Genomic DNA, 14,579 nt, shown 5'->3' on the forward strand with positions numbered 1-14,579 from the left:
CACTTTCCTTTTAAATAAGCATTTCAAAAGACACCGAAAACGGCGTTTACACGTCATCACGGACCCCCCAAAACGGTCCACTTCTATTGGATCTTGAAATCTAGGTGTCGCCTTTTTTATTGGCTAGCTTTGTTCTGCCCTGTGATTTGCCATTTGCCTTGACAAATAATCTTAATTTGACCGCACTGTTTTTTCCTTTTATCTGAATTTATCTATTTGAACTACAAATTGCCAGCTATGAGTCTTGTCAGAGACATGTGGGTGGGGGCCATGGCCATTCACTTTCCATGTTACGGGAAGGCCATAGTGTCTCAGATACAGGGTTCGAGTCGCAGAGAGAGCATGCACCACATGCTGTAGTGAGACTGCATGTGATGGAGACAAAAAAAATTAGTCACGGATAAATAGTTTAAATCAGAGATTATGGCTTGCACCGTATGGGATTTTATTCTATAAGTAACTAATTCTTTTTCTGGGCCTCTTGTCGGAAAGTATATACTTTTTTTGGGATCACAGTCACCATTGAGTCCTTTTTTTAGGACTTGTTGGTGCCTGTTTTTAGTCAGCAAGATTTTTCTGATAATTGAATTTTGGAATTTTGTTTTTATTTCAATTTGTGGGGATGGGAGTCCACAATGGCTCGGCCACGAGGAGATACAGTAGATGTTGAGGGGTAGGTGGAGAGGGACTCAAAGATGTATAAATAAGGGGGGGTATTAACACTGAGCAATTTGAAATAACGAAAACAATGGGGAAGATGGGTTTAGAGGATGCAGCAGGACCTTATGTGGGTCTCTTGAACAATGAAGATAGCAGAAAGAAATCAAAGAGGACTCATTTATCTTTGGTTGTTCTGTCTATTGTGTTAATTGCTGCATGTCTGGCTATTTTAAACAGAAAAACCCAGTTAGAACCAAAAGAAGAAGAGGAACAAATACCAGAGAATTTAGTATATACTATTTCAAGAGGACCTGCTGACGGGGTCTCAGAAAAAAGTGTAAGAATTCCATTCTCGTCTTCTCCATACCCGTGGACCAATGCAGAGCTCAAATGGCAGAGGACTGGATTTCATTTCCAACCTGAGAAGAATTGGATGAACGGTATTCAATCTCCTCCCTTCTCATTTGTTTGTACCGTACGTTTGGAAGTGTGGGTTTCTGAAATAGAGTTGAGAGCCTGAATATTAGGCTATTGCGTTGAACCCGCATGCTTTTTAAGGGTGGAATGGATTATTTTTGTTTAAATTGGGCTGATTTGTTGATTTGTTTTGTGGGTGTGTGCTGGATGCTGGCGGGTGGCTATTGATGGATGTTTGTTGCAGATCCGGACGGTAAGATTGTTCAATCCATTAACTATTTTGAATTAGGTGTCTTCGATATGTAAGGACTGAATTATAAATTCGTTTGCCTATTTTGAATTTGGGTATCCGTAATATAGGAGTTCTGAATTGTTCAAATCTTTTGCCCATTTTGAATTTGGGTACCCGAAATATATGCGAGCTCTGGATTGATCAAAATTCAAATCCATTACATATCTTGAATTGGGTGTCTTCAATATGCGAGAGCCCGGAATGAACTGTCTTATGTGTATTGTGTATTTTAGCGCTATTGCAGGAATTGTCTCAGAAATTCGTTGCCTTGATTCAGCAGTAAATTGTCACTTTGCTTTATCCTCTAATGATTCCCAAATAAAAGGGATTTTCCCCTGCCCTTAATCCTTTATTCCTAACGAAAAAGGATTTTGTTCTGTCCTTAATCATTCTTTGATAATTAAGGGATTGAAGTTCGAAGTAAAACTTTGATTTGGTTTGCCCGAGTCATTTCCACCTGCAAAAAAACAAAAATTCTACAAAGATTAAACAAAACGGCTAGATTTAATCTGTAGCATTGAAATTATAAAGTTATAAACCAAAAATATTAAATATGGTGTTTGAGATTAGATTTGAAACGTATAATTTCGCATCCAGCTAGAAAAAATAAATGAACATCAATTCAGCTTGAAAAATCGAAGGTAAATTAAACTTGATTGTAAATTTTGGTGAAGGTTTACCTCTTCCATTTTAGTCTTGAATCTAGCAAGCTGTATTGTAGGAAATGAATGAATGAAGATTTTTAATGATCTCCATGAGATCAGGTAGTCTATGGGACCCAAAAATTGAGAATAACATAATGATCGCCAAAGAATCAACTGACGGGAAGCAGACCAAGAGCAACCACTAATACTTGCTGATCAAATTTCTTCTTCTGTGAATTTTGGCCAAGTAATCTGCCATTCTTACAATTCGTTCTTCCTCGAACAAAGTATTTAGAGACTCTACTTGTAGAATATTCATATATTTGTTCCGAATGTTGTCCAAAATTACACAATCCATGATGTAATGCCATTCTGTTTCCACTGACCCAGATGTGTTTTCCACCTCCCTGTTTTGCACCTAAGATAGTGTGAGCTAGTTCTTAACTATAAAGGCTTAGTGTAATGGGACAGAAGAGATCTGTAGAGGGTTAAGGTGAATCTAATGGGAGTCCCACGTGTTTGCTGCTTCATATCTCGTTTCTCAACAGAAAAATCCTCTTTCATTAAATTTTAAAACAACTGAATAGTATTTACTTGTTCCAGCATTATCTATTTCAGTAATTTAATATCTCAACAGACAAACCCTCTTTTTCTAAATGACATAACTGAACTTTATTTGTTGTTCTATTTCAATAGCCATTTCGAAAAGTCTGCTTACTTGCAGATAAATCCACCCTCTTTCTAATGTATCCATCCATCCATACATTTGCCGTTCACCCCAAAATGGAGCTCCTAACTCAACTGTATGGTGTTTTCTTGTTCCACTGTTATAATCGTTTCAGAATTCAGCATCTCAACAGACAAATACCCCATCTTGTTTCCTTATTCTATAATGGAATACTTCTAAACTACACAACTTCTTCAGCTTCCCTTGATGAAATATTGAAGCTCTCCAAAATGGTAGCTTTGAACTGAACAGTTCAGTGTTTTCTTGATCTATTGCTGTACCTACCTGCATCTCAACAGACAAATCCCTTTTTTCCTGTTTTAAAATATCTTTCTCGACTAATTGGCATTCTACTCTAAAAGGAACCTCTGCGTTGAACTAAATTGTGCTCCCTTGTTCTGTTTCAGGGCCACTCGTTTATAAGGGATGGTATCACTTGTTCTATCAGTATAACCCAGACTCGGCAATATGGGGGAACATAACATGGGGGCATGCGATCTCCAGGGACCTGGTTCACTGGTATTATCTGGAATTGGCCATGGTTCCAGATCATTGGTATGACATTAATGGGGTCTGGACAGGCTCTGCTACGTTTTTGCAGGATGGTAGGCTCGCTATGCTTTACACTGGATCCACCAATGAGTCTGTTCAGGTCCAGAATCTGGCCTTTCCTGCGGACCCAGAGGACCCTCTGCTACAAAACTGGATTAAATCAGAGGCTAATCCGGTTTTGCTTCCACCCCAGGGGATTGGTCTGACTGATTTTAGGGATCCCACCACAGGTTGGTTATTAGAAGATGGTGTTTGGAGAATTATCATAGGATCCAAGCTGAATAAAACAGGCGTTGCCCTGATTTTTAAGACTCAGGATTTTGTGAAGTACGAGGAGGAGGGAATTCTGCACCAGGTGTCTGGAACTGGCATGTGGGAATGTGTAGATTTCTATCCACTTAACGCATCTGGAACAGCAGTAGGCTTAGACAGTTCTGTAACTGGGCCGGGTGTTAAACATGTGTTGAAGGCAAGCTTCGATGATGACAAGCATGATTATTATGCAGTTGGAACATATGATGTGGTTAATCAAACTTTTGTTCCAGATGATCCAGAAATGGATGTAGGGACTGGGCTTAGATTGGATTATGGAAAGTATTATGCCTCCAAGACCTTTTTTGATTCAGAACGCCAGCGAAGAATTCTATGGGGATGGGTGGGAGAGACCGACAGTGCGCAGGATGATCTGTTGAAGGGATGGGCTTCACTTCAGGTTTTTAATTTGTTTCTTTCATCTGTTATTTTAAGCTCCCTGTATTAAATTACTGGTATTTTTCCATTACTAAGAACACATTTGGCAATCGTTTTCAATATAGCATATTACAGTGCAATAGGCATATGCAGTGAGGATACAAAATCATCAATAGAAGAAGCCTAAAACTGGAACCCCAGAAAAGATTACAAGCAACAAAAGTGTTGTTAGATATGAAATCTGTCTTTAAAATGTACTGGTGGTTGTTTTAACATTCCTCTTCACTTACGTGCAAACATTGTCAAAAAGGTGCTACAATTTGTACTAACATTTACTCTTTAGAGGTTTTTGCGTGTGTTATGTTTCCTATTACCATAGTCTTTTTTATTGTGACTTCTTGTTAAAATCAGAAATGGCAATATCCCTTGTGAGGAATGAATTAAGATAATATCAAGGACTAAAGCTTTGTTTTTTGGTGACTTCAGTTTTAACAGTAACATTGATAAATTTTAATAGTAGAGTTGCAATCAGATATGTTGGCATGACTAGAGTTATTTTTAGCCAATACTTATTAAGAGAATTGCAAAAAGGAGACCACTCAGGATTCCTGGTCATCGTCAAATTAGTGATATCACAATAATGCTGATTTCTGTGATCCAAAACATTGATGCAGAAGACTCTAACATGTTCTAATCCAGAAACAACAGCAATCATCATCTATCTTTTTGATAAAAAAGGTTTCACATCAAGTTTTGACTCCAGCACTCTAATATTGACAGTACACTCTCAAAGGCTGAGTGTTTTCCAGTTTATAGATGAAATTGTTATGATATTAAGGTTGCTCAGATAGTAGTTAGTGATATATAATGTTATTTTTAGGTGAATTTCATCGCAGTCAACTTGCTCAGTTTACAAGGTGGTGCAAGTGAAGCATGGCTAAGGTTATATAGAAATGGTTCGGTGGAAACATTTTTGTATAAATAAAGAGGATGGAAAATGAAATAGTAAATGCAATCTAACCTAGTGATCTTAAGTGTTCACTTTGAAACAGAAGCTATTCACTAAAACAGCATTCCAAATCTATATTGTAACCCATATTATATGGGTTTGTGTGATCTACCTTTCTTTTGAATCAAGTTGATGACAAATGCTTTTGTTTGGATTTGGCTTGCAGACGGTTCCAAGAAGTGTCTGGTTTGATGCCAAGACGAAGGCCAACATCATTCAGTGGCCAGTTGAAGAAATCAGTGAACTTCGTTCAGATGAGCTTAAGCTAGAGAATCTTGTGCTCTCACCAGGCTCTGTAATAGAGATCAATATACCTGATTCATCTCAGGTAAATGAAATAAAGAAATTCCCTTCTATTTACATCTTCGATGTATAATACTATTGCATTTAGACCATTTAACTTGTAAATATACATTGTAAATCTCCCAAAAGGACCATCCACCCTTGGGTGTTCTGAGGCACTTTCATTTTATTTATTCTAACATCTCTCAAGCAGAGAAGCTTGCTTGACATAGAAACTCTCTTACACCACTGATCTCAATACTGTGGCATGTCATAGTTGGACATTGAGCTTGTTCTCGAATTCCCATCGCAAGACACTCTTGCAAATTTAACGGAAGCAGATGTAACAACATACAACTGCAGCACCAGCCAGGGGGCTGCAGGCAGAGGCCCACTGGGTCCTTTCGGGCTACTTGTTCTGGCTGACAAGGACAGAAGGGAACAAACAGCTGTTTATTTCTACATTACCAAAGCATCTGATGGGGAGTTCAAGACATTTTTCTGCCATGATGAGCTCAGGTGAGCAGCTCGCTAGAAAAATTTGCAAAGATTTCTTGTGCTCCAAACATGATTTTAGCAGATGCATTATCAAATATGTAGAGGCTCAAAATTCAAACCCCAACCCAGGGAACAGCAGCTATTTAAAAGAGGACATAAGCATTAAAACCCAAAATAATAATTTTTGTTTCACCTGGCTTGATGTTTATGTCAAATACAGGTCATCACGTGCATCTGATCTCATCTTGAGAAACTATGGAAGTTTTGTACCCGTCCTGTTAGACGAAAAAACACTCTCTCTCCGAACGCTGGTAAGTACAGATTTCCAAAATGATCATAAGCCCGTTTTCAAAAACTCTTGATTTTTCAACTTACCAGACATTAACAAATTTTCCTAATCATACAAAATATATCCCATCATTTTTCAATTTTGGCCCAGGTTGACCACTCAATTGTTGAAAGCTTTGCCCAAGGTGGAAGAACATGCATTACATCGAGGGTGTATCCAACTGTGGCCATCGATGGTTCTGCCAAGCTTTTCTTGTTCAACAATGCCACTACAACTTTAAAAGTAAAGAGCCTCAATGTGTGGCAGATGCAGTCAGTGTTAATGCGTCCCTATGTAGCGTAGATTCCTTTGCATATATTTAGAGAAGATAATCCGGCTGTTCTATCAATCTAATTGATGGGTATGTCATACATGTACGAGAAATTTTCTTGCATGTGAGCTCTGGATGCAAATATTTGGGCCTTGTAAAACATGTACTATGTTTGTCTCTTATATGTATCCTTCTCTCTATTGTGCCCAGGCTTGGACTAATAGATTTCAGGCCTGCCATAATCGAATATGTACACTTTGATTTCTAGTTAATATGATGAGGTTATTTTGTAGAAAAAAATCTTTCTCTAATATAAGATATGATGTTGCACCCCATGTTTGTCGCTAACAAATAGCAAAAGGGTTTCTGGGGAATATTCTGATAACTTCATCTGGTTATACGGTAAAAATTTTATTAAACAAGGGCCGCATATTGGTTATTCTTTCCATATTAATGTGAAATTGATCGCATTGCAAAAGAGAAATGGAGTGCAACTATATTTCACATGTTGCATCACAGATTTTTTCCGTTCTACCTTTAAGAAGAACACGTTGAATGAATATGCATAATACAGTCTACAGAAAACTTCCCTGGGATTTGAAAAGTAAATAAAAAATCTCACATTTTGCAGCTACAATGCATATATGCGTACTAATCAAGGCAGTGCCCCAAGCCATGGGTCTCTTCAGTAAACCATTCTCTGGCCTCTGTTGGAACTATGAAACCCGCTTAAACAAATCCCAATTCAGTGTTTAATTGTTTATTGGTGCATATAGATTTTGTTTTGCAATTATGATGTATTTTACTCATACCAATCTAAAATAATTTCTGCTGCCCTCTGTATTGGATCTATGAAACTTGCTGAGATTCATATTTTTAAAACTGCGAGAAAATGGTTTTGCAGCTTTTGGACAGCTAAAAGGATGTTTAATATTTTGTTCATGGTTCCTCACCCTAATAACAAATGCATTAAGGTACTTTTGAGATGACTAATAACTACAAGTATAATTCACAACTACTGTTCTGTTCATTTTGGAGTTATTTCTTTATGTATTCAGCCTATGAACTTCAGCTGCTAATCCAAGTCCTCTGTAACTAAATTAACAACAGCCACTAGAAGGCTCCAGCTGTGATTATTCAATTTGCAGGTGGCAACACTTCTAATTTGTTGGCCAACACAAAAAATATGGTTTTTCATAACTCTTCCTAATTGTAGTAGGCAACCACATAGAGGCTACAGATTTTCATAGCTTAGTTGTTAACTTTCAAGTTAGCATCATTGAGTTGATCATTGACATTCAATCAAGGTATATGAATTATAGTTTTAAAATAAAATAAAATAAATATTAATATAACAATTGATTATAAAGTAGATCTGTCAATTTTAAAGATTTGTAGTACATCAATTTCAAAAAATCAACAAAATTCAAATGAGTCGAAAATAGATAATCAATAAGAGAGGAGGAACTCTCCAAACTTCATTGATAGGATAAGTACTTGTTCTCTTAAAGATTGTACATGTTTTGAATATCATAGATAATGTCTTTCTGTTAAAAATTTTGGACCAATAGAAAAAACACCTAAAGAAAATAATAATAATAATTCTTTTTTTAAATTGGAAGAAGAATAAATTACAATCTTGTTCATCGAAACAAGGCTGTAGCAGTCCGCTAAAAAGCTACAGCAGTCCAAATTGCAGCAAAAACAATGAGGAAAACCCAGCTGTAGCAGCTCACTAAAAGGCTACCGCAATCTTGACTGGACTAAATTAAACAAAAACAATAATAACAAAAGCTACAGCATATTACAATCAATCTTACATCCAGCTGAAATGCTCAAGCTGGCAAAAGAAGATTATAGCACAATGAGTGAAAGCAGCTTGAAGATTCACCTTCCCTCTCCAGGTCTTCAGCTGATGTGGCTGGACATAGTCTCCAATTTCTGTTTGACAGAGAAACCTTATGCTCGAGTTGAGATAGAAGATCCTCTGCCTGCACCCTAAAAGCATCATTATTAGATTCATTTTTTAAAGAGATGATTATGAGTGTCATTTGAGTTAAGAGGCTACAACAAATGGATTAAATTTCCATCTCCATGGAAATAAAGGACTGATAAAGCAACCAGACATATAAATTCTCAAATATGTTTAATTATGGTGAGACCATAGGAGCTGGATATTGTGTTGTGAGCACCTAAGGATCTGAGGAGAGCAGCCTTCCAAGACCAAGGAAAATGGAAAAGGGCAAGTAAGGAAGCAAAAAGTTCATTCCATTAACAATTTAACACGAGGGAAGAACCAAAAGCAATGTTTAAAGAATTCAAGTTTACCACAAAAAGGACAAGAAGGGGGCGGGTTGAGGAATTTAAGGCAGGGGCCAACAGGGAGTTTCGTGTGAAGAAGCTTCCAAGCAGAGAGTTGAGATTGGGAATCAGATATTGATTTCCAAATTTGGAGGTTGAGTTTGTTTCAACTAGATCATTTATATTTGCATTGCCAAATAGAATTAAGTCTACAAGATATGGGCATGCCAGGCAAACGTTGTTTATGTTGAAATAGTAGCTAGCTCGGATACCTATCTATTGTATTTTAATGTTGTCAATGACAAATTAAAATACACATGTATTATCTATTATGTAAATCAAACTTAGGGCTGGGCCCAAATACATGTAACTTGTAATTATGTCTTGCTTGGGCAAGACCTATATATAATGTAACTTGTGGATAGGACAGGCCCTATAAATGTAACTTGTAATTTGGTCTGACCCTAATTGGGCGATGTAACTTGTGGTCCTATATTGAATGTAACTTGTAAATAGGGTAGGCCCAATATGTATTTTGAGCGATTATGTAATTGGGTTGGGCCCAAACTCATGTAGCGTGTGGTAAAGACAATCAAGCACTAACGTCTTAATAGGTCAAGACCTATTTGGACGATCTACATAATATTATTATTAAATTAATAAGGCAGGCCGACCTGAGACTTGACACCACAAGTCAAGTATATAAGCAAGTCATTTGCATAGAATAATGAATCAATTCACAAACAAGGCGAATCATTCTTAAGGCTGTCAACACGTGTAATCTACTCTCCAACATTTCTCTCTCTCTCTCTCTCTCTCTCTCTCTCTCTCTCTTGTGCGAACTTGCTCCTCATCCATTGTGTGAAGGCTGGTTGTTAGGTGATGCTATCAAGATCTTGTGAAGCTAATGAAGACTTGCATTGAGCGAATTTGATGCTGATGATAAGGGCTGCAATCTCCATTATCATATAAAGAGGATTCAGATCTGCTATCTTGCTGGTTGAACATCAATTTGAGATAAGCACACTTGCCTTGTAATTGCCTACATTTGAGATAACACACATTGTACTTTGTGGCTGGGTTTTTCACCTCCAAGAGGGAGGTTTTCCCAGGGTATTGGTGTGTCTTGTTTTATGTTTTTATTGTTGTTACTGTTCTGTTATAACTTGATTATTTAAGATTAACATCTGATTGCTTAAAATTAACATGGTATCAGAGCTTTAGGTTCATTCTAAATAATCAGATTATTAGTTGTCCTTCACTTTCAGTTTGTTGTTAGTTTTGCAAGATGGTTACAGGTCTGAAAGTCGAGGACAGACTTGAAGGTGCCCTAAATTTTACACCATGGAAGGTCCGTTACAGTTTGTGAAAGATAAGGATTTGACTGAGCCTTCAGATCTGGATGAGTTAAAGCAATTCAAGAAGTCTACTGTGAATCAGAAAGTTCAACAACAATGTTTGCTTGACAAATTAAAGGCATCGATGGGATGATACCAAGAATAAGATTTCAGGTGCTCTCATTCCTCTATTCTCAATTATAGGGTCCACCTGGTTGGAGATTTGCATCTAATTACCTTATTGTTATTAGTGTCTTATCTAGTGCACAAGGTTCTCTTGCTTGTTAACTACTTCATCTGAGGGTGCTTTCATATGTCGGTTTGTGCACTTGTTTTCAGATATTACTATTGCCTAACTTTCTTCCTAAGGTTTGGAACAATCACCCTAGTTCGAGCCTTGTTCTTGTGTTAAGAATTTGTTCTAATCCAGTTTGAACTATTGAAGATAGTTATGCCCTACTCTCTATTTTAAGTATGTTTAGCTCTCAACCTATTTGACGTGGTGATCCGAATTGATGCATTGATCTAAATACATCCTTGGCACTTAAGACTTTAGCATGTGTATTTAGATATAAATCTAGGAGTATTATGATGGATATAGCCGCAAGCACAAATAGGAATATGAATAAATTTATAGGAGATTCAGAAACATGGAACCTCAGTCATTGGTGTGATAGACATCCTACTTAGTATCTATGCCTAATGTTGACCTTGCTATCTTCATATTATGATCTGATCCCTTATGATACTTGTTGCATAGTTCTGATGCACTGTATTCTATCTAAGTCTTGAAATGCTCAATAGTCTTGCTACTTTGGAATTATATACTCTTATGGTGTGTCTCTCGATTTGCATCAAATCTCTTAACATCGTATGGACTTCATTTTTTGTTATGTTTTATGTTTGGATAAGGTTGTCATGTAGGGCTATGACTGTGTAACACTTGGTTCTCTTCAGCTCTTCATAATAGGCTCTCATGTTCTTTGTTATGTTGTTATTATAATCTTGCTCTGCTACTCTTGTGTAGAGGATTGCCTTTAGCTCTAATGCATTTTCTGTCATGGCTTTCATCATCCTTACATAATATTCATTGCGACACTATCTCTTCAATTTAAGCATATTGCCTATTACATTCTTTGAAGTAAGTATTCTCTTGATGATGAAACCTAAGATGAATGAGGTATCTAACTTATTGAAGTTGGCTTTCGATCATACGCTTGTGCTCAACTACAATGTGTATCCTTTTGAGTGGTCTATACTCGTATCTGATTTTACGCATTGGCTGGATAGACAATTAGGCTTATATACCTTACTTATGGATTTTGTAAAATGTTTTCTGAAGTCATACACTTGCCTTAGTTTTCTAATATAAGCTAACTCTCTATTATTCAACTATGGAAAACAATTTTAGAATGTTGTGTAGCTTTACACTATGGTTGAAGTTGTTCATAGACTAGCAATATCCTTTTGAGCAATCTTGGCATATGTTGTCAATGGTGGAAGTCTAGATAAGTTACTTTACATGTTAATTCATTCTATTGGGATATTTTCTCTTCAAGAGTTTCTTGAATTACCATGCCTTCAAGCTTAAGAGGGAGCTTGGTTTCTTCACTCGAAGGTATGCCTTGATCATAATGATTGTACTATAGGTCCATTTCATAAAAGTGAAGCGGGAAAAAGATTGACATTTCTCATCTTTGATTTATGGTTGCCTTCCTTGATTGATTCTTAGTTTATGCAATCTTCACGAGACTTGATTACCACAATTTTATATTAAAAATCAAAAGAGAGTTCCATATGGAAGTTTTTGAAAATATGAAGCTAGATGTAGTTAGAAGGAAACATTTGCTCTTGCTGCTAGATATACTAATATTAGAACCATTATAGCTAATGCTGCAGGTTGGAAGTTAGATATAAAGACTGTTTTATTAATGTTGTCGATATCGAACAACCTGAAGGTTATGAGATTCATAATAGAGAAACACATGTGTGCAGATCGAAGAAAGCTCTCTACGGTCTCAAGCAAGCTCCTAGGGCTTGGTATGAAAGAATTGATAAGTACTTAGTTAGCTTAGGGTTTTATAAGAATGATGTTGATCCTAACATTTACTTTAAAGTATTTAATGGTGAAATGTTAATTCTGGTTTTATATGTGGATGATTTATTTCTAACTGGTGAAGATAGTATCATCATTAGGCGTAAGAAAGAATTAGCTACTGAATTTGAAATGAAGAATCTAGGTCTAATGCATTACTTTCTGGGGTTAGAAGTGTGGCAACAATCTAATGAAATTATTCTAAGTCAAGGAAAATATACTATTGATATATTGAAAAGATTTGGTATGATGGATTGTAAACCTATATCTAATCCTATGGAAACTAACTTGAAGAAGTTGATTATTTCTGTAACTAACTCTGATTTTGCAGATCCTTCAGACTACAGGTAGTTGATTGGATCCTGGATGTATCTAGTCAACACTAATTTGCTATGCAGTGAGTGCACTTAGCCAATTCATGAACCAACCAAAGCATATTCACCTGGTGGCAGCCAAGCACATCCTGAGATACTTGCATGGAACAGTTGGCTATGGACTGAAGTATCCAATCAACTCAGTAATCACTTTGGAAAGCTACTTTGATTTTGATTGGGCCAGAAGTGTTACTGACAGGAAAAGCACTTCAGGAATCTGTTTCAACTTGGGTTCCGGTATGATCTCTCGAGCCAATAGGAAACAATCCTCAGTTGCATTGAGTACTGTAGAAGCTGAATACATTGCTTCAAGTGTGGCAACTAGAAGAGCAGTTTGGCTTCGCAAGCTTCTTGCTGGGTTGTTTGGACAACCTTGGGAATCCACTATTATTTATTATGATAATTAGAGTTGTATTAAATGTCTAATAATCCCATGTTTCATGGTAGGTCAAAACATGTGGAAACTCATTATCACTATGTTTGTGATATGGCATAAAGAGGTGCCATCTAGCTGAAATATATCAACACTGTTGAACAGGTTTCAAATGTTCTCACCAAGCTTCTAGCTCGAGTGAAGTTTGAGTACTTCAGAGAGAAGCTTGGAATTGTGGAGAACACAGTATTGATTGAGAGGGAGTCTCAATCCTAGTGATGCAATTTAGTTTGCATCTCCCACCCTCTGCGGGCAATGCAAGGTGGGGTCACCTTCAGCGGGCAATGCAAGGTGACATTGTATTCTTCTCTGGGAGAAGACTGAGATGTAAAACCTCTTCCACCCTCTGCGGGCAATGCAAGGTGACATTGTATTTTTCTCTGGGAGAAGGCTGAGGTGTAAGACCTCTTCCACCCTCTGCGGTGTTGGATATTGTTGGCATATGATGAACCGACATGATGATAATGTATGTTGTCATTGATGTCAATGAGTGAAAGTGAACCAGTATGCAAATTGGAAGAAGACGGTGAATCGATATGAAGATATGTAGTGAACCGGTGTCGGGGTTTCGCTAAGTGTGACTATCGGTTGGTAGTCTCAGCTCTAGGGTTTCCGGTTTGGCAATCTAGGTTGTGCAATGCAACCGAAGACATTTTTGTGATGAGTTAGCTAAGAAATGAGGATGAGATCGAGGTGCCACGTCAGTTTTGTGCGCATGAAGGATTTCCTTGAGGATCTTGCATGTAAAGATCGATTGCATTAAATGTCTACCTCGGGAATGATCATTCTTCTTAGCGGTATGAGAAGAGAGCGTGATGGGTTACTGATTCCCATATGCCGTGAAGATTGAACGATGTAGATTGTCTTGTGATCCGTTTAAGATTGTATTGCTCTATGCAAAGTGTTTGGATGGTCGAGATTGGACCGCTTGTATTGTAAACCTAAATGCTTAGGGTTTATGCTACCGACCTAATTGTTGTCTATAAGGTCGATGATGTTTGTTATTGTTTGTTGTTGGCAAATGTTGTGTGTGTATCTGAGTGATGAGATACTTGTCAGACTAGTAAGAGGAAAACTGCAGAGTGTGATTGCAGAAGAGAAGAAATGAAAAAGATTTGCCTTGGCATGTAGTGCTATTATCAGATCAGAGTTTTACCTGTTGTCTTCTAACCATTTCAACAGTTGGAAAATCCCTTTACCGGGTAGCTTTAATAGGATTATTGTAAATCCTTTAACTGGGTGACTCAAGATCATTGAGTTCTTCAAATCCTCTACCGAGGTAACCTTTAACAGGGTATATAGCCATCCCTTAACCGGGTGATCTTTAACAAGATCGGTTCCTAATAGAACCTTATTGTAAAGTCTTTAACCAGACTAGGCTCCTATTAGAGCGAGCTTCAAAAGAGTTCAAAACAAGCTTGTGGGTATTCATCCCCACCGTGGTTTTTCCCATATGGGTTTCCACGTGAAAAATTTGTGTCATGAGTTGTGCATTTTTCATGTAGTGCTTAAGTATTATGTATTTTAGTGATTATGCATGTAGAGCTAATAGGTTATGGTATTACTGGTATACCACATGCATATGTTTATGGGTGAAGTTGTTATCAAGTATTGAATGTATTTGAAGTGATCATACTTATCAGTTTATGTTGTCTGAAGTCTTACTGTG

General features: G+C 37.2%; 1 protein-coding gene and 1 long non-coding RNA gene across 7 annotated transcripts in view; one reads left to right on the plus strand and one right to left on the minus strand.

Annotated features, from left to right (window-relative positions):
* The first annotated feature begins 271 nt into the window (after positions 1–271).
* LOC131032439 (beta-fructofuranosidase, soluble isoenzyme I) lies at positions 272–6,698 on the plus strand. Its single transcript, XM_057963414.2, has 7 exons — positions 272–1,100; positions 1,322–1,330; positions 3,148–4,004; positions 5,158–5,319; positions 5,551–5,792; positions 5,992–6,082; positions 6,211–6,698. The coding sequence occupies exons 1-7, from the start codon at positions 749–751 to the stop codon at positions 6,400–6,402; spliced, it is 1,905 nt and encodes a 634-aa protein (XP_057819397.2). The 5' UTR covers positions 272–748; the 3' UTR covers positions 6,403–6,698.
* Positions 1,381–14,579, minus strand: part of LOC131032446 (uncharacterized) — a 111,071-nt gene continuing 97,872 nt past the window's right edge. For 2 of the 6 annotated variants that reach the window (XR_009103451.2, XR_009103450.2), the window contains exon 7: positions 7,956–8,361. This is a non-coding gene — a long non-coding RNA (uncharacterized LOC131032446). Of the gene's footprint in view, positions 1,827–7,955; positions 8,369–14,579 lie in introns of those variants that run through there. The other 4 variants (XR_009103455.2, XR_009103456.2, XR_009103457.2 and 1 more) reach the window with 4 other exon arrangements.

The sequence above is a fragment of the Cryptomeria japonica genome, chromosome 3 (genome assembly GCF_030272615.1).
Source record: "Cryptomeria japonica chromosome 3, Sugi_1.0, whole genome shotgun sequence".
NCBI classification, from domain to species: Eukaryota; Viridiplantae; Streptophyta; class Pinopsida; order Cupressales; family Cupressaceae; genus Cryptomeria; species Cryptomeria japonica.

What these genes read in the sequence shown, in the direction of transcription:
- LOC131032439 (XM_057963414.2), top strand. Translation starts at nt 749, where the DNA reads ATGGGGAAGATGGGTTTAGAGGATGCAGCAGGACCTTATGTGGGTCTC. An exon ending in AGGGATGGGCTTCACTTCAG is followed by an intron (nt 4,005 to 5,157) that starts GTTTTTAATTTG and finishes TTTGGCTTGCAG; the next exon opens with ACGGTTCCAAGAAGTGTCTG. An exon ending in TTCTGCCATGATGAGCTCAG is followed by an intron (nt 5,793 to 5,991) that starts GTGAGCAGCTCG and finishes TGTCAAATACAG; the next exon opens with GTCATCACGTGCATCTGATC.